The sequence below is a fragment of the Chanodichthys erythropterus genome, chromosome 5 (genome assembly GCF_024489055.1).
Source record: "Chanodichthys erythropterus isolate Z2021 chromosome 5, ASM2448905v1, whole genome shotgun sequence".
In the NCBI taxonomy this organism is placed as follows: domain Eukaryota; kingdom Metazoa; phylum Chordata; class Actinopteri; order Cypriniformes; family Xenocyprididae; genus Chanodichthys; species Chanodichthys erythropterus.
In genome coordinates this window covers 22,980,822-23,003,188 of record NC_090225.1, presented here as the reverse complement: position 1 = coordinate 23,003,188, position 22,367 = coordinate 22,980,822, and the positions used below count along the sequence as shown (strand labels likewise).

Sequence of the window (22,367 nt, the reverse complement as noted above, 5' to 3'; positions counted from 1 at the left end):
TCTGTTTTGCAGTTGAGTCTAGAATCATTAATATTATGTCTTATAGAGTCTGCAAGCTCTGATGAATGAATGTATTGGACATGTTATCGGCAAACCGCACAGTCCAGTCAGCAGTATGTACTTTGGTAAGTGTTCTCTTCTCTTGCCCTGCAGTGTTTGTAATTTATACAGTGTTTGTAAGTTTATGCTGCCAGTGTATGTAATGATGACGGGCCAGTGTTGCATCATCACCAAACTCAATTAGTTTCTCGCAGCTTCGTTTCTCTTCTTGCGCTTTAACAGACATATTCAAATACTGCGTTCTTGTAGAAAAATCTTGCGTTTTTCTTGTATAACAAAAAAAAAGTAATTGCTTATGACATCTGATGTAACTCTTCCATCAGGCCCACGAAACAGCCCTCGTCCTGTCAAAGTCCCCCGTTGCCATAGTGATCCTCCAAACCCATACCTCTTCATCCCTTCATCTCATGCCGAGGGTTTCAGGTAGGTTATGTTCTGGGTCTTCACCAGTAGCACATCTAGTGCAACAAATAACACATTATAATTCTTGTGAATATGTACTTCCTTTGCATGCCCTTGTTTTTGTTTTGTTTATAAATGGAGGAGGGTTTAATTAATTGAGTCACGCTTCTATTAATGCTGTAGTTTGTGATGCTTTAACCACAATCTGTGCTGCAACATAGAGCTTCATATGGGTGTGCGTCGTGTTGTGTGTTTTGTCTGTATGCTGACATTAGAACATGAGTAAAGCTCTGCCTTATTTAATAATAAACACTTTCACACATGCACACACACTATCCAAAGCAGAATGCTGAGGCCATCAGTCTGTTTTTCCACCACAGCTCTCGGAGTCTCCCGTGTGATCTGCGTACCCAGTTGTGTCCCCCAGGTCCCCGCCCCGCCCCTCCATTACCCCCAGGGGAACACGGCCACGCCACCAAATCTTCCGGCGGCGTGCCCAATGACATCAGGTAGTCAGGACCACCCATTCTCAACCCCAAATGGAGCTCTGCAACATTTTCAGCATCTTCAGCATTGCATGCTTGTCAGAACAGCATCTCTCGTGGGTTTTGGGTTCATAAGTGAATTGGCGAATGTTATGAATGTTTTACACCAAGAAGACGTCGGGTACCAGAAAATTTTGGAACAGATAAAATGTCCTGTTTTCTTACCCAAATCCATGAGAAAAGCATGCACCTTCTGAGTAATGCTGTTTTTACACTGGATGTTGTGATGATAAAGGGGTCATATTATCTATAATCAAATTTCTTTGATTGACACAGATGTACTGTGAAAATGTACGGTCACAACTCTTACAACAACTCAATATTGAAAAATATTTGTTTAACCAAACGGGCAAAATAGAAATTGTTTTTGGATTTCTTATGTTAGAAACCCAGTATATTAAAATTACTAGTTACATTTACATGTCAATAGTGCCTATTGGGTAATCAGAACAATTACAGTGTGGTAATGAGAAAGATATATCATAGATAATTTCTAAAAACTAGAGGAACTAAAATTAAGATTAATGTTTGCTCTGTGAATGTGGGAATGTTCGCTACACCTGAAGCAGGGTTAATATAGTTAACTAAAACAATAAAAAAAGTGTTACTTGAAATAAAATGTAAAAATAAATATAAGCATTTTCTAATTTTAATTTAGTTTAACTAAATAACAAACTAAAAGTGAAATAAAAAGTAACAAAAAATATATAGATTAAAAATGACAAAAAACACAAATGACAAAAGTTACTAAAACTTTAAAATTAAACTGAAAACAAAAAATAATCTAAAAATTAATTAATAAAAATTATAATAGGTACCTACTGTTCTGCATATGCTTCTGAAGGATCCCAGTGTTAGAAATAAAGTTTACTTTAGTACAGAATTGTTTGTGATCATGTCACAATGTAAAGCAGGTGTTGTATTATTGCAGCACAAATTATATTAGACAAAACAAACGCAGTTTATGCGCAAAAATGCACTGTATTTTCAATTCACATGGAATTGGAGCAAAATGCATGGCAATAAATGACCGGTTTAATTCACTTGAGAGTCACAGAATGGTAAGAATTATTATTAAAGACTGAATTATTACGCAAGAAACATCCTTAAAATGTATGATAAAAATGTAAAAGAATCCTAAAGTATGATATGACCCCTTTAAGTTTAACACATTTAAGTTCAGTACATGAAAGTGATGTAGTGCTCCATCTCAAACTCCTTGCCAGCCAGTTTGGATGAATAATCAACCCGCAGTAATTGTCTGCGTTTCACATTGCTGTATGAGCCCTTCGCAGATGATTTGCTTTAATGACTAATGTTTGGTAAACTATGACCTTTGCAACTTTCACAGTGTCCAGCACGTCCGTATTGATAGCCTCTGTTGAGACATGCATTAGCATGCATCATTGGCATTAACAACCTGTCCCGCTGTCATCAGGGTCATCGTTGACCCTGAAATCTCAGAGTTCTGTTTAAGGATCAACTCACCTTTACTTGTGATTGTTCATTAGAAATTAAAAAAAATAAAAATGTCTGATCCTAGTTCAGGACTCTGGATTTTGGAAGTTGGACAAAGTCTATAAAATACATCAATGTGCCACCCAACACATCCTTCTCATTATAAAAGCAATAATTGAGGCTATGTATTACAGTAGCTACGTTTACATGGACATCTTTTGTTTCAATCATAACTAAATCCTTCAGATTGATCAATCCGAACACAGTGTTTACATAAACGCTAAATAAAGTGATGTTGATGTGCGTTTTTGTCACAAGCTTCAAATCAGATTCATATTTTAGATTCATCCGTTTTCTGCTGTTGTCACATACTATAACCATCTTCCTTTTCTTTGTTTTAAAAAGCAGACTTAATATATATATATTTTGGGTCCTAATCAGGTGACGGTAAGCACATGAAGTTCGGTTTTTAAGTGTTCACATGTCATATTGAACGGATTAGAAAAGGTTTAAACCTCCCTTTACAATCTGAATGAATTTTAAATCCAATTTGGTCACTTTTTTCCAATTGACGTGGTTATATGTGACTTTTTTTTAATCATATTGTGCTACTAAACTTATTACAAATGGATTATTAGAGTCCATGTAAACGCAGCTAGTGATTCTACCACAGTTAAGCAATGTTGTTTGGCACAACTTTCTCTTAACTATGGCAAAATAACTGTAATGCATGAGTGGCTTATTTCTTGTAATAAATGCCAGCAGCGGCAGTATTATAAAACACAACAATAATTTCTTTAAGATAATAATCACAATAAACAGTATAGTTCATTAGCTTAACTGTCAAGCTGTCAAACAACATTAAAGGCATGTTCACGCAGAGAACGATAGCTATAAATATAACACTAACTATATCAGCATCCACACCAGCAGACAATATCGTTCTGTTTATTCTAAGCGCATGCTGCAGTTTTGTTGTCTTGTTGCTTAAAATGCTCGATCTTTAAAGCAAGATGGTTTCTGATTGGCTGTCAATGTCATCAGCTGGAAGAAATCGTTCTGAAAGGGATTCCAGTGATATTGTTTCTCTGTGCTGTTATCGTTTTAGTTGTGGTGTGGACTCTTCTATTGTTTTATATTTAGAATGATTTTTAGAACTGTGTTTATCGTTATAGTTATCGTTCTTTATGTGAATGGTCTTTAATAGCTTGACAAGTGGTTGATGGATAACTTATGAACTTTCATGATAAAATCAGAGGCAGAGGTTGTTGAATATCAATTGAAAGAGGTTAATGCTGCTTTTTGTGACTCTAACACTGTTGCGCTTTAGTAGAGCTGGCTTTCTCATCTGCTGTTGTGTTGCTGTAAGACTTAAGCATGCTCATCATATCTAACATATTTCATTTTATTTTCATTTTTGCATGCAATGGTGTCTCAACCGATTTCTTATCTGAATTAAGGTAGTGACTATATGTAATTTGACTCTTTTCTGCCACATAGGGGCTCCAATGTACATGAGAACGACCGTCTCTCATCTGTGGCGGCGGAGCTGCATTTTAAATCCCTCAGTCGCCACTCCAGCCCGACAGAGGACAGAGAAGGTATAGATGCATTACTTGAATGTGTTAAAAGTATCATGCTTAATAAACTAATTCTGTAAGTTTTCTCTTGTATTTCTAGAGCCCTCGTATCCTAAAGGAGACCCCAGCAGTACGGCCCGCCGCAGCTGGGAGCTCCGCAACTTCATCAGCCAGTCAAAAGGTAGAACATGTCAAAAAAGAAATGATGATGATGAGTTTGTCATGTAAGATAATAGGTGAAAGTAGTGCTGAGTGGAACCATAATTTCAGTTAACTAGAGGAGCCATAATTCTGTCAAATAGTCGTTGATTATTTATAATGTTTCATGTAAAAACAAAAATACTCCTGTAAAATGTTTTCAACACTAAACAAGAATGATATTTAAATAAATTATATTTAATTGTTGTAATTTAAATACACCAATACAAGAAGACATAGTGATAAATAGAAATTTTTACCTTCATACACTACCGTTCAAAAGTTTGGGGTCAGTAAGGTTTTTAAATAATTGTTGTTTTTTTTAAAGAAATTTGTATTTTTATTCAGCCATGATGCATCGATTTGATCAAAAGTGATTTTATTTTGAATATAATTTTTGTAAATTCTTTTGACATTCTGTTCATCAAAGAATCCTTAAAAAAATGTATTATGGTTTCCACAAAAATATTAAGTAGCACAACTGTTTTCAACATTGTTAATAAGAAATGTTACTTGAGGTCTATGGAAGAGGATTAGGGCCAAGCAATAATAAAAAAATAAAACCATCTCTAGATTAAAGTTGTTAAATTTCAAGAAAAAAGTCAAAATAAAATGTTGAAAATAAACTCATTAAATTACGAGAAAAATGTCGTTAAATTTCGAGGAAAAGGTCGAGATAAAATGTTGAGAATAAACTCGTTAAATTTCGAGAAAAAAGTACAGATAAAATGTTGAGAATAAAGTCATTAAATTACAAGAAAAAAGTTGTTAAATTACGAGAACAAATTCATTAAATTAGGGGAAAATGTCGAGATAAAATGTTGAGAATAAGTCATTAAATAACGAGAACAAATTCGTTAAATTATGAGAAAAATGTCGTAAAATTTCAAGAAAAAAGTCGAGATAAAATGTTGAGAAGTAATTAAATTACGAGAAGAAAATTCGTTAAATTATGAGAACAAATTCATTAAATTACGAGAAAAATGTTACATTTCGAGAGAAAAATCCAGATAAAATGTTGCGAATAGTCATTAAATTACGAGAACAAATTCGTTAAATTACGAGAACAAATTCATTAAATTACAAGAAAAATGACGTTAAATTTCGAGAAAAAAAGTTGAGATAAAATGTTGAGAATAAAGTCATTAAATTATGAGAAAAAGTTGTTAAATTACGAATTTGTTCTCATAATTTAATGACTTTATTCTCAACATTTTATCTCGACTTTTTTTATCGAAATTTAACAACTTTTTTCTCGTAATTTAATGACTTTATTCTCAACATTTTATCTCAACTTTTTTCTCGTAATTTAACAACTTTAATCTCGAGATGGTTTTATTTTTTTATTATTACTTGGCCCTAATCCTCTTCCGTAGATGTCCAAATCAACATATTAGAAAGATTTCTGCAGGATCATGTGACACTGAAGACTGCTGAAAATTCAGCTTTTCATTGCAGGAATAAATTTAATTCTATTAATATATTTAAATTTTAGTAATATTTCATAATATTACTGTTAAAAACAGCCTTTTGAGAATGTGAGAGACATCTTTAAAAACATTAAAAGATTTTAACGGCCTCTTTTAAACAGTAGATTATATTTTAACTGAATATTTTAATACATGAAAATATACTTAAACCTTTTTTTTTTTACTTATTTTCGCTGTAACAGAATTATTTATTGTATTATTTTTAATTATTGCAAATATAATGTACATATTCAGTATATCAACCACTGCTCTGAATTTTCTACAGACACAGCTGCACGTCAAAGCCCTATGGAGGCCGTCCGGCGCTCCATACGCACTTTCGACGACAAACACTATATGCTCATGAGACAGCGAAACATCATAGGACAGGTGTGCAACACCCCCAAGTCCTACGATAATGTCATGCATGTGGGCCTGCGCAAGGTCACCTTCAAATGGCAGAGAGGCAACAAGATAGGTGAGTGGCCATCAGTATGCATACATTACACAGCAGAGGCCATGCCTGTTGCATTTTCTTAACACTTTTTCTCATTGGTTATAGGTGAAGGGCAGTATGGAAAGGTTTACACTTGCATCAATGTGGACACTGGTGAACTGATGGCCATGAAGGAGGTATGTCCCCATCCCTGAATTGACATTTCATGGGTTTTGCATAAGACAGAGAGTAGGTAGTATGATATTCGCTTCACCTGTGACTGGTCGTATGGTCATAATGTCTGCGTCCGAAAACTGGAAAATGCTGCCTTCCGAGGACACATTTCAAGGTAGTAAGGCATCAAGGCACCGAATCCAATGTTAGCTTCACTTCCTCTCTCATGAGATACCTTCCTCAGATCGATTTTTGAAGGAAGCATAGATGGATCCTTAGCTGCCTTTGATATCCCACAATCCTGTGCTTTCCATTCTGTGACAGTTGAGCTAGAAAAATAAAGATGGCGTCCGAAAGTTGTGTTTGCTGCTCAGTTTGTGTATAAATGTACAATTTTGATCAACATATTTCAATTTTGATATAATTTCTATCGAGAAAATTAATACTGCAGTAATTAAATATTTGTTTAGTTCAAACCAAAGCTCGCGCTATATTGCTGTAGATCATTATACTGTTACACTGCCTCAGAAGTCTGTCCGAAATCAATTTTGTGAGGTACCTTCATGCACAAACGCTGCCGTACAAGTCATTCTCTTATAAGATAGCGAGGCAGCAAGACAGCTACCTAGGTTTTCGGACGCAGCCACAGTTTTGGCTTATCAGTGTGTGTTATGTTTGTGTACACACACTATGGTATAAGCACTTTGTAAATTGTAATTCAATTTGCTTCCAGATTCGCTTTCAGCCCAATGACCACAAAACCATAAAGGAAACGGCCGATGAGCTGAAGATCTTTGAAGGAATCAAACATCCCAACCTTGTCCGATACTTTGGCGTTGAGCTGCACAGGGTAAAAAGTTTTGTGTGTTTGTGTTATGCCAATTTCTGCTTAACAGTTTTGTTTATGCATCATTGTTCCTCTTGTTTTTTCCTGCAGGAGGAGATGTATATCTTTATGGAGTACTGTGACGAGGGGACCCTGGAGGAAGTGTCTAGACTGGGTCTGCAGGAACACGTCATCCGCCTCTACAGCAAGCAGATCACAACGGCAATCAACGTGCTCCATGAACACGGAATTGTCCACCGTGACATTAAAGGTCTTCATTTATTGCTTCAAGATCAGTTGCTCATTTATTCATGAAAGATGATAGATATCATTCTGGTGTCAGTTACGAATTTTATTTCATTGCATCAATAATTTTTGTCTTTCTTTTACTGTCCAGGAGCCAATATCTTCCTTACATCATCTGGTTTAATAAAGCTAGGGGACTTCGGCTGCTCCGTGAAGCTGAAGAACAATGCTCAGACGATGCCTGGAGAGGTGAACAGCACACTGGGAACAGCAGGTGAGAGGCTCAAAGTTGTAGTTCCCAGGTTTAAACTCCAGAGGGCATGGCAAACTTTATGAATGGTATAGTGATGTGTCCTGAAGCCACACCTGGCTTACCAAAACAATCTTTACTGTAGATCTCAAAAGACTTTTTGTTGTAAAACTCTGTTAAGTATGCTGGTGGTCTAGACCTTTGTCCACTGATTTTGCTAGTTTTAATGAAGTATAAAAAAGTTTTAAGTTGTTTCCAAAGGTTTTATGATAAATCATATCTCATGATAAAGGGTCATTTGGTAAACTGCCATCTGCAAAATTATTTTAGTATTAGTTATATGTTTATAGTATTTAGTAATATTTTGCTTTATAAGCTTTTATTTTCATTATCACCAGTAGTATCAATAGAATTAAAGTTCAAGAAATGGTAGAAATAGTTGAATAGTTGAAATATAATAGGAAATTTTGAATACAAAAGGACTTTTAAGTGTTAAATACTGTATAGCTTAAATGCAAACTCTGTCAATCTAGCATCAGTTTTAACTAAATCTATTTAAATTGGTTTTCATTAGATAAAATGAAGCTAAAACAAAATATGCATAGTATAAATATTAAATGGGAAAAAGTAAACAAAAATTAGAAATGTTGGTATGAAATAAAAGTTTGTTGAATTACAGTTACTTAAACTACAATAAAATAAGAAATAAAATAAGCTTAAAAGTGACTAAAGCACAACAAAAATGTCAAACTAATTTCCCCCCCAAATATATAAAAAGCCAATTTTAAATATGAATAAAAATATAATAGTAAATAAATAATACTAAAATAACACTGGCATCTGTCGCATTGTGATGATTACCACAAAAAACAGTTTTTCTTTGTCATTTCTAGCATACATGGCTCCTGAGGTTATCACAAGAGCAAAGGGTGAAGGTCATGGTCGTGCTGCTGATATCTGGAGCCTTGGTTGTGTTCTCATAGAAATGGTCACTGGAAAGGTAAAGCCTGGTATATGTGCATGTTTTATGCATGTATTTGTTTGGTCTTATTCTTTTTTCATCCATGTACCAGCATTTCCCCAAACTGGTTTGAGGATAATGTATTGTACTGTTGTGAAAACATACCCGCTCTGCGCCCACTCAGCACTGAATCCTGAAAGGATTTTTTTGGGGCTTGTCTACACATGCCTAACCAACCAGACTGGTACTGCTGGAAAGGTCTTCCTGAAACATAATTAATTGAATTTACACCAATTACGACAAAACGGGATATTCACCAGTATTGAAGTCTTTGTAATACCATCATTTAGCAACAGTGTTTTTAGTGTGTGAACTATAAAAAATATACAATCATGCTACTGTAAGTAAATCATTTTCCTTTTTTTGATGTACCATCTAGGCTGTTTTCAGTTGATGCATAAATAAAACTTAACAAAAACATTATTTGTAGCAAGCCTACCATCCAATAATCGCAATATGCTTTTTATTTTTTTTTAATATAAAATTGGCAGAATTTTTCATAACAATATTCAAACAAATGTTTTGATGCTGTTTAACATCTTAACAGGCTATAAATCTGTCAAGTTATTACAGCCATTTAAATGTTCAAATTTCAACTACGAATTGGAGAAGAAACAATCATATTATATATATCATTAAAAAAATGATATAAAAACTGCCTTGTGTGCAATTTGAATGTTTATATGCAACTCAGTCTTTGTAATACCATCATTTAGCAACAGTGTTTTTAGTGTGTGAACTATAAAAAATACAAACATCATGCTACTGTAAGTAAATCATTTTCCTTCCTGTTTGTTTGTTTAATTCAGAGACCCTGGCACGAATATGAGCATAACTTCCAGATCATGTATAAAGTGGGAATGGGCCACAAACCACCCATTCCTGAAAAGCTGAGCACAGAGGGGAAGGACTTCCTGGCCCATTGCCTAGAGAGTGAACCAAAGCGGCGATGGACCGCCAGTGCCCTGTTGGACCATCCGTTTGTCAAGGTATGAACCCGCTCTCACCCATATACCTTATATGCTATATCCTTAAGCAGATTCATGGGGTCACACATTTAATGGAGATGAGGCACTGCTTTCTATGCCAAATTCATACAGAATGTCAAATTTCCAATCTGTTACTCAAAATAGATTCAAACATCACTTCTAGTACATCCACCAACATGTTACACACTTATAAAAGCATGAAGCCAGACACTGACACAAATAAATTCTCATTTTGAGCAATAAACCAATGATTTAATTTAATGATGCACTGAAATTTCAGTCAAAATCATTGACCGAAAGATGTGTGGATGATAAACCTAGGTTGACAATATCATTTTCTCATATTTAATGAATCTTCGATTTGATGTACCGTATAGGCTGTTTTCAGTTGATGCATAAATAAAACTTAACAAAAACATTATTTGTAGCAAGCCTACCATCCAATAATCGCAATATGCTTTGACTTTTTTTTTATATATATATAAAATTGGCAGAATTTTTCATAACAATATTCAAACAATAAATGTTTTGATGCTGTTTAACATCTTTAACAGGCTATAAATCTGTCAAGTTATTACAGCCATTTAAATGTTCATATTTCAACTACGAATTGGAGAAGAACGTTTTTTATATATATAGTTTTTTATATATATGAAATTTTATATTTATATTTTTTTATATATATATTTTATATTTTATATATTTTTTTATATATATATATATTTATATTTTTATAAAAATATAAATATATAACAATAAAAAACAATATATATATATATATTTTTTTTATTGTTATATATTTATATTTTTATAAAAATATAAATGTATAGCAATAAAAAACAATATAGTTTTTTATTGTTATATATTTATAAAAATATAAATATAACAAATATATATATATATATAACAATTAAAAAAATATATATATAACAATTTTTTTTTTATTGTGTTTATATATATATATATATATATATAATAAAAAAAAATAAAAAAATCTTATAGAGGGGTGAGGTAGTCAAACCATCACACGCCATCACCTGATTGGCTGCTTGAGAGTGAGGTACATATTGAAATGGCACTAACATCTCACATCTTTTCAACTGCAGGTCTGCACGGATGAAGAGTGATGGGGAGGACGCGCATTCTCTTAACGTTTACAAAAATGCTAGCACTACTTCACACGGCATGAGGGAGGACGAAGGAAAAACAGACACGCTCTGCTCAATATGAAACCCTTGCAACATTAAAGCAGGGCGAGTCTTACATGTACAGTAACATTAGCAAATGGGATGGAAATGTCGTTCTGACGAGTGTGTTTTGTACATACTGTAAGAATAGGGTTAGGGTTTTTCTTTGTACAAAGCATATTGTAAAGCTGAAGTTTAATAGCCATTTTTTGGTGAACGAGTCACAGGGAATACATGTTAGGAGACCATTAATTCAAGGGACGTTTTCTGCACAAAGCATCAGAGAATGGGAGATGGAGGGAGAGTTTGGCATTGACTCACTGTATGTACAATTTCAATGAGTGTTCACTGAAGAAAGCATACAAACCTGGGGCTGAAAGTCCCAGTAGAGAAGGTTTTAAATTTTTGTTTTATTAAAATGGTATTTTTGTTTGCCTTGCTGCAGAGCCCACTGTTAACAAGTCATATTTAAGCCTAAAAGTAGTTGTTGCGTCGGCTCAGCCTCGTGCTGGCCAACGCTGTGCCTTTACAATCTGGGTGTACGAGAGCATAATCAACCAATGAGAGGGAAGAGGCCAGTCTGACTCCGCCTTTCTGCTGCTGCACTCGGACGGGTGACAAACATGCTCTTGCATAGGCATCAACTGCTGGTTCTCTGCTCCTCCAACAGTGTTTGCAATATTTAAAAAAAGAATATTAATAAACAGACCGTTTTTTAAAAATGGCCTACTTGTTTCTTTAAAAAAACAAACAAACAAAAAAAAACACATGTAAATCCAAGGGTGGTGTAGTTTTCTTTTAAATGATTCAAACAACTCTTCCCAAAAGCTTCATGTGACAAGTTCTTCAAATTTCTCTTATGGAGTTGGTTTCACTTGGCTAATGCCAGTTCCTGTTGTGCAAATGCCCTCATCAGAGTACAGTAGCATGATCTTGTTCCCTGGTGGGTCTCTCAGTTATTGTTCAACTGCACGTCTTTATTCCCGTAATTGGAACCCTTCTCAATCTCGGTCTGTCCGATCATCCAGCGGATACCAACTGACACTGAAAATAAAAGCACAGATTTGTCAGCGCAACAGCCAGTCACACTAGCATGCTCCATAAATAAACTAGGGCTACAAGCATTCATTATGCATTCATTCATTAGATCAGTCGTTCTCAAACTTTCAAGGTGCCCACATATATATTATTATTAATATATTAATCTAATTTAAAATGCTAAAAAGCACATTTTCCCCTTAAATAACTTGTTTTTACTGAAAAACAGTTTGTGAAACTTCTGGAATGACAAAATGAATTACTGCAGAAATAATGAATATGTATGGGAGGGGCTTCAAATATTGTGTCGGACGGTGGGTGTGATCAAGTCAAAAAGGTTGAGAACCACTGCATTAGATCATTTTCATAATACTAAAATGATTCCCATGAACATGGAAAACCTGGAAACATGAAGTCTGGAAAAGTCATGGAAATGTATTAATACATATTTTTTTTATTCTAGAACAGTACGGATCATGTTATGCTTGGCTATCATCTACTAGAAATTACAGTAACACTTCACAATAAGGTTTCATTAGTTAACTACTTAAGTTAACATGAACTAAGAATGAACATTACTCAAAAAAAAAATTGTTAGTTAATACATTAACTTGATAACAAATGAGACCTTATTGTGCAGTATTACTGAAATAACTTTTTCTCATTAATCATAAATCATGGAAATTCCTTGGACAATAGGTGTGGGAACCCTGTACTAAGCAAAGGATAAATGAAAGGCTGAAATGAAAGCTTCATTTAAACAAAATATCAATCATACATGATTTCTCATAGTATAGCTGAATCATGTAATTCAAGATTCATAATTAGTTTTTGTGTGCATTCAGTGTTTAGGTTAAACTTTTACAACTTAAATGAATCTTTAAACCTGTTCTCACATGCTATGATATTTAAGGGCACTTCAAATGCATAAAAATGTGCCATTAATCCATGCACTTAAGAAGTGACCAGCATGCTGTAAATCTAGATAGAAGTGATTGATATACTTACTGCCATAGCACCTAATCGGCCTCCTTTAAATTGTATTTTTTGGGGGGAAACAAAAACAGATTGGAGGAAAATAGGAGCAGTATATATATTCCTTAGTTGCTTGACCACAAAAAAATACCTGCTGCAATCTTAAAGGTCCATTTTTCTTTATTTTGCTATTTGTTACACCGGTAGGAAATAACCAGCCCATGCCCTTGTCCTTATCCCAAGTACCTGCAAAACAGATGACAAATGTACAGACGGCCGTGAAGGTGGACCCTGACAGCAGCAGTTGCAGCAGCAGCCTGCATAGAGGGTAGACCAGCAAACAGACCCAGAACAACCAGTTCAGCAGGGCCCAAGGTCGGCGCGGGGGGTTTGTAATGGGACCCGGGAACCGGCCTGTCCGCCTGTAATGCTCTTGGAATTCATCCTGTGTGAGACAGCACACACACACACACACAAAAAATTCACTTCATTTCCATGTTCATTACCCTTGGAAATTACCAATGGGTGCATGTTACCATTCATTGGGAATTGCTTTACAAGCACTAGATTCTAGTTGGTTGTGTCCTATTGATATGCTAATACTAACTAAAATGCTAATACCAGCACAAGGGATTTTATTCTTAACTATAAAAAAAGTTAATTGAAAAATTGTTAGATAAAAAATGCTGATAAATATAAATTAAAAGATAAGTTGACAAAAGCATATAACAATTACTAAAAGCACAAAAATACTTTATATAGTATTATTATTCATATTTTGACTAAACAACTGATGAACACAAAATCCTATGGAAGAGGATTAGGGCCAAGCAATAATAAAAAATAAAACCATCTCGAGATTAAAGTTGTTCAATTTCGAGAAAAAAGTCTAGATAAAATGTTGAGAATAAAGTCATTAAATTACGTGAAAAAACTTGTTAAATTTCAAGAAAAAAGTCTAGATAAAATGTTGAGAATAAAGTCATTAAATTACGTGAAAAAACTCGTTAAATTTCAAGAAAAAAGTCTAGATAAAATGTTGAGAATAAAGTCATTAAATTACGTGAAAAAACTCGTTAAATTTCAAGAAAAAAGTCGAGATAAAAATGTTGAGAATGAACTCGTTAAATTACGAGAAAAAACTCGTTAAATTTCAAGAAAAAAGTCGAGATAAAAATGTTGAGAATGAACTCGTTAAATTACGAGAAAAAACTCGTTAAATTTCAAGAAAAAAGTTGAGATAAAAATGTTGAGAATAAAGTCATTAAATTACGTGAAAAAACTCGTTAAATTTCAAGAAAAAAGTCGAGATAAAAATGTTGAGAATGAACTCGTTAAATTACGAGAAAAAACTCGTTACACTTCGAGAAAAAAGTTGAGATAACATGTTGAGAATAAACTCATTAAATTACAAGAAAAAAGTTGTTAAATTACTAGAACAAATTCATTAAATTCTCGTAATTTAATGACTTTATTCTCAACATTTTATCTCGACTTTTTTCTCGAAATGTAACGAGTTTTTTCTCGAAATTTAACAACTTTAATCTCGAGATGGTTTTATTTTTTTATTATTGCTTGGCCCTAATCCTCTTCCGTAAAATCCAACTAAGGCAGGTAATGCACTTACTTTTTCCTGATAGAGTTTGTGAAGCCAGGCTGCACATTCTGACTCATCCTCTGGGACTGAGTCCAGAGGAATTCGCCTAACAAACACAAGGAAAGCCTGACTGTTTATCTTAGGCCTAAAGTCTTAACTTGTAACACATTCATATAAAAACTCATAAGTGAAACTAAAACATTTATAAATGATTATGGTGATTGCATGTTGAACTTTTTTATAGCAGAAGACAGAGCATTTAACGAACAACATGCTGTTAAATATTGTCGAAGGGCAGTGTGAAGTAGTCTGAATGATTCTTTTTTTCATTCTTACCTCACATATAAATCGGCATGGTATTTTTTCCCATTGAGCACCCCTAGTAAAGTTGGCATTTCGTTGTTTCTGAAATTAAGTGTAGAATCGTACACAGCAGTAACTACAGACGAGACACAAACCAAGTCAGAGAGCTGAATCCTTAGAGGCTACATTTGTCAAAAAGACTTCTTTCATTTAATGTATTTACAGTAATTTAAAAAAAAAACAGCAAAAAGGTGATGTCTTAAAGGGTTAGTTCACCCAAAAATGAAAATTCTGTCATCATTTACTCACTTTAAAGTTCTTCCAAACCTGTATACATTTCTTTGTTCTGCTGAACACAAAAGAAGATATTTGGAAGAATGCTTGTAACCAAAGCAGATCTTGCTCCCCTTGACTACCATAGTATTTTTCTTCCTCACTATGGTAGTCAATAGGGGGAGAGATTTGCTTTGTTTACTTTGTATACAGGTTTGGAACAACTTGAGGGGAAGTAAATGATGAGTGGGTGAACTATCTCATTAACTAATTGGAAGATCAAGAAAAGCACTCCTGTTACAGGTTTGTCATTACTAAAAGGCCAAGAAGCTCTCACCCGTTCCCCTGAGGTTCTGGACCGTGATACAAAAGCCCTTGGTCCGAGGTAGAAGGTGGTACTTGAGTTTGGGGAGACCTTTCTTCTCAGCCACCTCCATACTAATCCTGTGCTTCTTTTCTGTGAATCGTGTGCCCTCACAGTGCAACAGGAACTATGGACGAATCATAAATATGAGACACATAGGAGATATAACAAGGGACAGAAAAGCTTAGGAATGTGTTTGTAAAAAATACAGGATAAACCACACTAACAAAGCAATTGCACTAGAGTTCTTTTTTAATCTAACCAAACCTGCCACATGTGAACACACCCTTAGTGTATTTGTTAAGAGTTGAGTAATAGTTCACCCGAAAATGGACTTTTCTTGTTGTGAAAGACTTAAATACCACATGCATTAACAAACTGTCATCACATAGAAAGAGTTGCCTGCATATTGTTCAAAAATCCTCCTTTTTTGTACCACAAAAATAACAGCATATGAGGTTTGAAACATGAATAACTATTCCATTAACTAATTGTGCATTTAAGATTAAAGGATTAGTTCACTTTCAAACGAAAATTACCCCAAGCTTTACTCACCCTCAAGCCATCCTAGATGTATATGACTTTAATATCGATCTTCCGCCAGACCGCCTTCCATATTCAACATACGAAGAAAGTGTAAAACACTTGCAGTTCAAAAAGCTTATGCTATGTCTTATGCCTTCCCTATTCAACTTACGGAAAAAGCTTAAATGACCTGACGCCAGTTTACACTTTTTTTCGTAACTTGAATATGGAAGTGGTCTGGTGGAAGCTAGATATTTTACTTCATAACTTGTTAAATATGGACACCAGTATAAGTTATTGTATTTTTTTGCAAATATACCCAAAAGTTTTCTGGATAATCCCGAAGGTTGCGCAGGCTCTGCACTACTATCCTACGATCCTCTTCCCATTTCCTTTTGCAGAAGACAATCTCTAGGAAGTACCACATCCAGCCAATCACAGGAACAAAGGAAAGTTCCTTTTTTGCCAACACCTTTGAGCTCTGAAATCAGAATATGACAAAAACTGTAGTGTGGCAGTTCAACATACGGTATAACATCACTGGATCTTAAAAATGAGTAATAGTCATGTTTAGAAACATCATTCTCCTTTAAGGTCACACATTTGGACCACAAAACCAGTCATAAGTCACACGGATATTTTTATAGCAATAGCCAACAATACATTGTATTGGTCAAAATTATTGATTTTTATTTTATGCCAAAAATCATTAGGATATTAAGTAAAGATCATGTTCCATGAAGATATTTTATAAATATCCTACCGTAAAAATATCAAAAATGTATTTTTGTGAGCGGATGTGCATTGCTAATGACTTCATTTGGTCAACTTTAAAGGTGATTTTCTCAAGATTTAGATTTTTTTGCACCCTCAGATTCCAGATTTTCAAATAGTTGTATCTCAGCCAAATATTCTACTCCTATCCTAACAAACATCAATGGAAAGCTTATTTATCCAACTTTCAGATGATATATAAATTTCAAATTTCAAAAAACTGACTGGTTTTGTGGTCCAGGGTCACATTTGTTAAAGTGTGGTGTTTTTGTCTTACCCCTAAAATACCAAATCTCTCACAGAAGGTCCAGCCAGTCATAAAATCGATCTCAAAGTTATGATTGAGGACAACAATTGCATTTTCTTTGCCATAGAGAGGATAGCTTTCCGGATCTGTGTAAAGTGTGCATTCTGTCCCAGACCACCACTCCAACAATGCCACCAATTCTGAACAAACACAAAACAAAAGAAATACAACTGAATAATAATGCATATATTCATAATGCAGAATGAATATCCATACTGCTGAATCTGTAGTAGTACAAAGAGTTAATCATTGTTGTATGTATGTAAATAGACATTAAGACAATTTACAATTTTCAAAAATATGCACTTCCTGTTTTGTTACTCTCAGTGCAATACCGGGGTTTTTAAACAGGAAATAATGGTTTCAGGTGGTGTATATCTATCTGCTTCATAGTACAATATAATCTGTCTTAACCAGGAAAGACATGATAATCATCATCTCCATGACTGTGACATTTTATTTTATTATTATTTTTTTTTTTTTACTATTTTATGTTATTTTGTCACTTCATGCAGCACAGTATTTTTCAGTGAGGACAAAATAAATACAGGAAACTTGTCTGGTTAGGACAGTAACCCACAGGTCTCACACAGGACTTACGACTAGAAATGGAATAACCCAATCTGCAGTTGATCTTGCGTGCGAGCTGCTTGTTAATGGGCCACAGTGGTAGAGTACAAAGCTGCAGCAGGTTGATAATAAACCCACTGACCAGGAACACATAACAGATAATGAGATGGCACAGCAACTGAGTTTTCAGCACTTTAACAATTCCCATCCTTATCATGTAGTCTTGAACTCCCCTGTCGCCACAAAACCCTGTGCAGAGATAGAAAAACAGATTAATATAAATAACTTTGGCAGCTCTATCATATTAACCACAAGATTGTTTTTTATAAATAAAGCTGGATAGCACCTCAAAATATATGTTGCACATGTGAAAACTATATTTGAAATATGAAAATCTACCCAAGCCAATATTCAAATTGCATGGTTGCAACAAAGAGGAAAGGAGTTCCTGTTTTTTTTTTTTTTTTGGCTTCTTTTTCCACATTAACTTGAATGTTGTAGAAATTGTAATTTGTAAATAGTTTAGTTATTATATTCTATACAATGTGGTTTTTACAAACATCTACATCTCTCAAATGATCCTGAATAGTTCACCGAAAATGAATTATTCTTCCAAACCAATATGCTGTTGTTGTTTTTTCAGTGGAGGAAAAAAGTTGAGATTTTGAAGAATCTTCAGGTTCATAGTGACCATGAAACACCCCCCCCCAAAAAAAAAAGCACCATAAAAGTGGTCCATTTTGACTCAAGAACCCATCTGGCCAAAATATTTGAGCCAGTGAGTCCAACCTTTTTTTCCTGATAAAACAAACCTCCAGAAACGTTCAGTTTGTTGATCCCTAAAAAAAATTCTTGCAATCTCTATTTCTATCACAGCACAGCGGCTTCACACCTTTGTAAGGAATGTGCTTTTTCTTGCTGTGTGGGATGCTCAATTAACAAGAGTAAATAGTTTAATTTAAAAGCAATGTTTGCAAGAAAACTGAGATGAACATTAGATATAACAAAGAGCTAGATGAATCCTGTCCCTATCATTCCTGCCAGCTCTTACACATCAAAGTATTTCAGCACCCAGGGCAAAGGCTAACAGAAATGTCACAGTGTCATTTTTCTGTGGTTGTGTGTTTTGGCATAAGCACATTTAGTTTGAGGCTGCAATGTTATCTGCACAGTGGTGACAGAAATAAAAGTGTGAACTTTGATTTAAGACTTTGATTTGGTAATTGTGTTACCATCACAAATATTTGTGGTTAAATGTGTAGGAATGAATGAGAATATTTTTAAATGAATAAATGTATAAACCTATTTGCATTAGTCTTTTTTAAAAATTAGGATTTGTATCAATTCCAGTGACTCAAATCTTTTGAATCGGTTCACAAAAAAAAAAAAAAAAAAAACTCATTCACTGATCTGATGCTTTCTGGAGGAGCTCTCCTTATGCAAATACCTGGCAAGCTTTACAATGTATTATTTGATATTGTACTTGAATGCACTTTTTTTTTTTTCTCTTTTTAAAATTATTATAATTATTGTCTCTCCGACACCCTTTTATTTTCTTTTTAACTTTTTTTTTTTATAATTGGTTCCTTTTTATACTGTATGTACAATGTTTAATACTCGCATTTGTACAGAATGTTTGTTTATGTCATGATGATTTAATTTAAAAAAAAAAGGTTTCCACAGGGAGAAAGTACCGACAATAATTATTTTGCCTTACAAATGAGTCATTGAATCATTTACTGAACCGATTTGTTAAAAACACATCATCATTGACTGAAAGATAAGCATTCAGAAAGCATAATTACCACTTTTTATTATAATATCAACAACAACAGATTATTAAAGGATTAGTTCACTTTCTAATTAAAATTTCTTGATAATTTGCTCACCCCCATGTCATCCAAGATGTTCATGTGTTTCTTTCTTCAGTCGAAAAGAAATGAAGGTTTTTGATGAAAACATTCCAGGATTTTTCTCCTTATAGTGGACTTCAATGGAGCCCAAACGGTTGAAGGTCAAAATTACAATTTCATTGCAGCCTCAAAGCGTTCTACACGATCCCAGACGAGGAATAAGGGTCTTTTCTAGAGAAACCATCACTCATTTTCAAAAAAACTATTTTTTAATTATATGTTTTAACCATAAATGCTCATCTTGAACTAACTCTCTTCTTCTTCTTTATTAGAATTCCGGCAGTGTAGACGATACTAAGTGTATTACTGCCCTCCACAGGTCAAAGTTTGAACTAATTGTTATATACTTGCACTAGCATTTTATATATGACAATTTAGTTCAAACTTTGACCTGTGGAGGGCAGTAATACACTTAGTATCGTCTACACTGCCGGAATTCTAATAAAGGAGAAGAAGAGAGTTAGTTTAAGATGAGCATTTATGGTTAAAACATATAAAAAATTATTTTTTTTTTATTTAGAAAATGAGTGATGGTTTCTCTAGATAAGACCCTTATTTCTTGTCTGGGATCGCGTAAAACACTTTGAAGCTGCAATGAAACTAATTTTGACCTTCAACCGTTTGGGCTCCATTGAAGTCCACTATAAGGAGAAAAATCCTGGAATGTTTTCATCAAAAACCTTCATTTATTTTTGACTGAAGAAAGAAGGACATGAACATCTTGGATGACATGGGGGTGAGCAAATTATCAGGAAATTTTAATTTGAAAGTGAACTAACCCTTTAATAAAATAATATAAAATAAAATAAATGACTGTTTTCGAAATTTGATTGCCGCTCCGAATCTCGACTCAAAACATTAGATCATTGAAGGGGCGTGTTCGTTCAGTAGGTTCAACCAATGAAACGCTCATTCACAACCGGTCTTAAAAGCTATTGGTTCGTGCTATAGTCAGTCTATGAATTGAGCCAGACCGTCACGCGCTTCAAAAGAGAGAAAGGTGAACGAAAATGTGAGTCGGTGGATAGAATTCAACGAAAACGATTCGTTCACTTAAAAGAATCGTTCAAAAAAAAAAAAAAAAAAAAAAAAAAAAATGGAAAACTCCACTAATGTCTACTAAGGGTGCACACAAACGTTACAGGGTGCGCCTTGTTTGGAGTAAGTTACCACATCAACCTGATATAAACTTCAATCTCACCAGTAGGAACAGCAGTCAGTTCACCAACAACAAAAATCTTTGCTACAGTAGCAATCTTTCTCATAGTTATTTGTGTATTTCAGTCAAATGTTTCATTTTGGTTTGCACATAAGCATCAAGAAGACATGGAGCACATGTGGATCGCATACAAAGAACAGCACTTTATCCTTCAACAGAAGACAAACCGCTGTTAAAATTACCTTTTGTCCCTTGCGCGGTTAGTAGCAGAACAGTCGTCTCATCTTATGGTGCTAATTGGAGAGCGCACGAGAGATGTGAACCTGAAGGAGGGTTAAGCTGGACAGGCTGATAGATTCCAAGGTTGGTTTTGAGCTGAATGTGAGACCACACCCCGGCACCAAGAAGCTGCTCGAGAGCACTGGAACGTGGGCAGGGACTTCAGAGGGTCATTATGTCATTTCCTCTGTCCACGGCCAACTCTGCTCTAGTCAGTGTGCTTACACTGCTTTACAGTGTTCACTCTGACCAGATGAAAATAATTGCCAAGCACGCAACAGAAGGGCATCACCTTAAAAGTGGCGCACAACCCCAAATTATCAGAGCAGTTGCGTCCTCTGCTGGATGATTTCAGAGACAAAGCACTGTTGAAAAGCAACTCGTTGTTTTTTAATGAGAGAAACATAAATGAATGTTTCATGTGGAGAGAATATTAGTAGATATACATGTTGAATGGGTTTTTCAATAGCCGAATAGCGACATGCTTTTGTTGTACCTTACAAAGAGCCTCACAAGACAGCTGTCACATCAGATCACATGTATTCAGGTACAATGATGGCCTAAAGGTGAAACTTAAAGAAAAACTTCCTGTTTGTCAGCAAACCCCCCCAATTTGGACATTTATTTCATACGATACTGTGAATCCCACTATAAAATGCTTCTAAAATAATTTTTCACAGCCATCAAAATGTACCAAAGCAGCAGTGATTGAATACTGAGGTCCACTTTCTCGGTTTTGCTTTCATTTCCAGTGACATTAAGAGAGGCTCTCTACAAGCATCAAAAGACCTGCTGTGACACGAAAATACATAATTTATTATTCAATGATCCACAAAATGTGGAAAGGCTATTTAAATGTAACACAGAGTACAGAAATAGTAACCTCTTCACTAGAAGCGGAAATTGATATTAAACCAATCTTTGCCTGCCATTATTCTGGATAATAGACTATTCAGATTAAATTGGCTGCTTATGAATTCACAATACATATTCCATGCAAATTAGCAATGCAGCCTGTTTTAGATGGAGAAGTGTGAGGACCCAAGAATTGAAATCCCAGTGGGTGAAGAAAAGGCCCATTTATCCCAGCTTTGAGAGCAATTTGTGGTTGATGGTTTTGAATGAAGAACCAGCAGAAATATGATGGAAGTTATCAAGGATGCCCAGGCTGATGTAAGCAATTACTGAGGTTATCTGAAGCCACTCTGTAGAGGAATAGCCTCTTGGGAAGATAGGATTGAAATGCATGATGTTAAAAAGCTCAAAATCATCATTGAATATGATTACACTTATATTTATCCATCTGCATAATAATATAGGCCTAGTCAAATTCTTTTTAGAGCAAGACATGATTTACCGAAAAAAAGTGAATGGATTTTAACCATTAAACTGTTTCTGCATGATAGAGAATACAAACATTTGGGATATCTCAAAGTGACATGCAGCATC

General features: G+C 34.5%; 2 protein-coding genes across 9 annotated transcripts in view; one reads left to right on the top strand and one right to left on the bottom strand.

Moving 5' to 3' along the window:
* map3k4 (mitogen-activated protein kinase kinase kinase 4) overlaps positions 1 to 10,899 on the top strand; it is a 36,066-nt gene extending 25,167 nt beyond the window's left edge. For 6 of the 7 annotated variants that reach the window (XM_067386608.1, XM_067386612.1, XM_067386611.1 and 3 more), the window contains 13 exons: positions 47 to 125; positions 384 to 483; positions 843 to 971; positions 3,966 to 4,066; positions 4,146 to 4,226; positions 5,999 to 6,190; positions 6,275 to 6,345; positions 7,056 to 7,172; positions 7,260 to 7,419; positions 7,546 to 7,668; positions 8,538 to 8,644; positions 9,475 to 9,654; positions 10,761 to 10,899. In XM_067386608.1, coding sequence (XP_067242709.1) covers positions 47 to 125; positions 384 to 483; positions 843 to 971; positions 3,966 to 4,066; positions 4,146 to 4,226; positions 5,999 to 6,190; positions 6,275 to 6,345; positions 7,056 to 7,172; positions 7,260 to 7,419; positions 7,546 to 7,668; positions 8,538 to 8,644; positions 9,475 to 9,654; positions 10,761 to 10,781 — 1,461 coding nt within the window. In that variant the 3' untranslated portion in view covers positions 10,782 to 10,899. The remainder of the gene's footprint in view (positions 1 to 46; positions 126 to 383; positions 484 to 842; positions 972 to 3,965; positions 4,067 to 4,145; positions 4,227 to 5,998; positions 6,191 to 6,274; positions 6,346 to 7,055; positions 7,173 to 7,259; positions 7,420 to 7,545; positions 7,669 to 8,537; positions 8,645 to 9,474; positions 9,655 to 10,760) is intronic. The other variant, XM_067386609.1, reaches the window with a different exon arrangement.
* An 849-nt stretch (positions 10,900 to 11,748) lies between these two features.
* On the bottom strand, positions 11,749 to 21,154 carry agpat4 (1-acylglycerol-3-phosphate O-acyltransferase 4 (lysophosphatidic acid acyltransferase, delta)). Of its 2 annotated transcripts, XM_067386614.1 has the most exons (10): positions 20,882 to 21,154; positions 17,598 to 17,816; positions 16,968 to 17,137; positions 16,236 to 16,397; positions 15,365 to 15,518; positions 14,788 to 14,890; positions 14,482 to 14,557; positions 13,006 to 13,299; positions 12,888 to 12,910; positions 11,780 to 11,885 (listed from the first exon to the last, which is right to left on the bottom strand). In XM_067386614.1, exons 2-9 carry the CDS (start codon positions 17,782 to 17,784, stop codon positions 12,899 to 12,901), a joined length of 1,158 nt encoding a protein of 385 aa, XP_067242715.1. In that variant the 5' UTR covers positions 17,785 to 17,816; positions 20,882 to 21,154; the 3' UTR covers positions 11,780 to 11,885; positions 12,888 to 12,898. The 2 variants fall into 2 exon arrangements, with proteins under 2 accessions (XP_067242716.1, XP_067242715.1); XM_067386615.1 differs by lacking the exon at positions 12,888 to 12,910 and having other exon boundaries at positions 11,749 to 11,885; positions 13,101 to 13,299; positions 20,882 to 21,150.
* Positions 21,155 to 22,367: the final 1,213 nt, after the last annotated feature.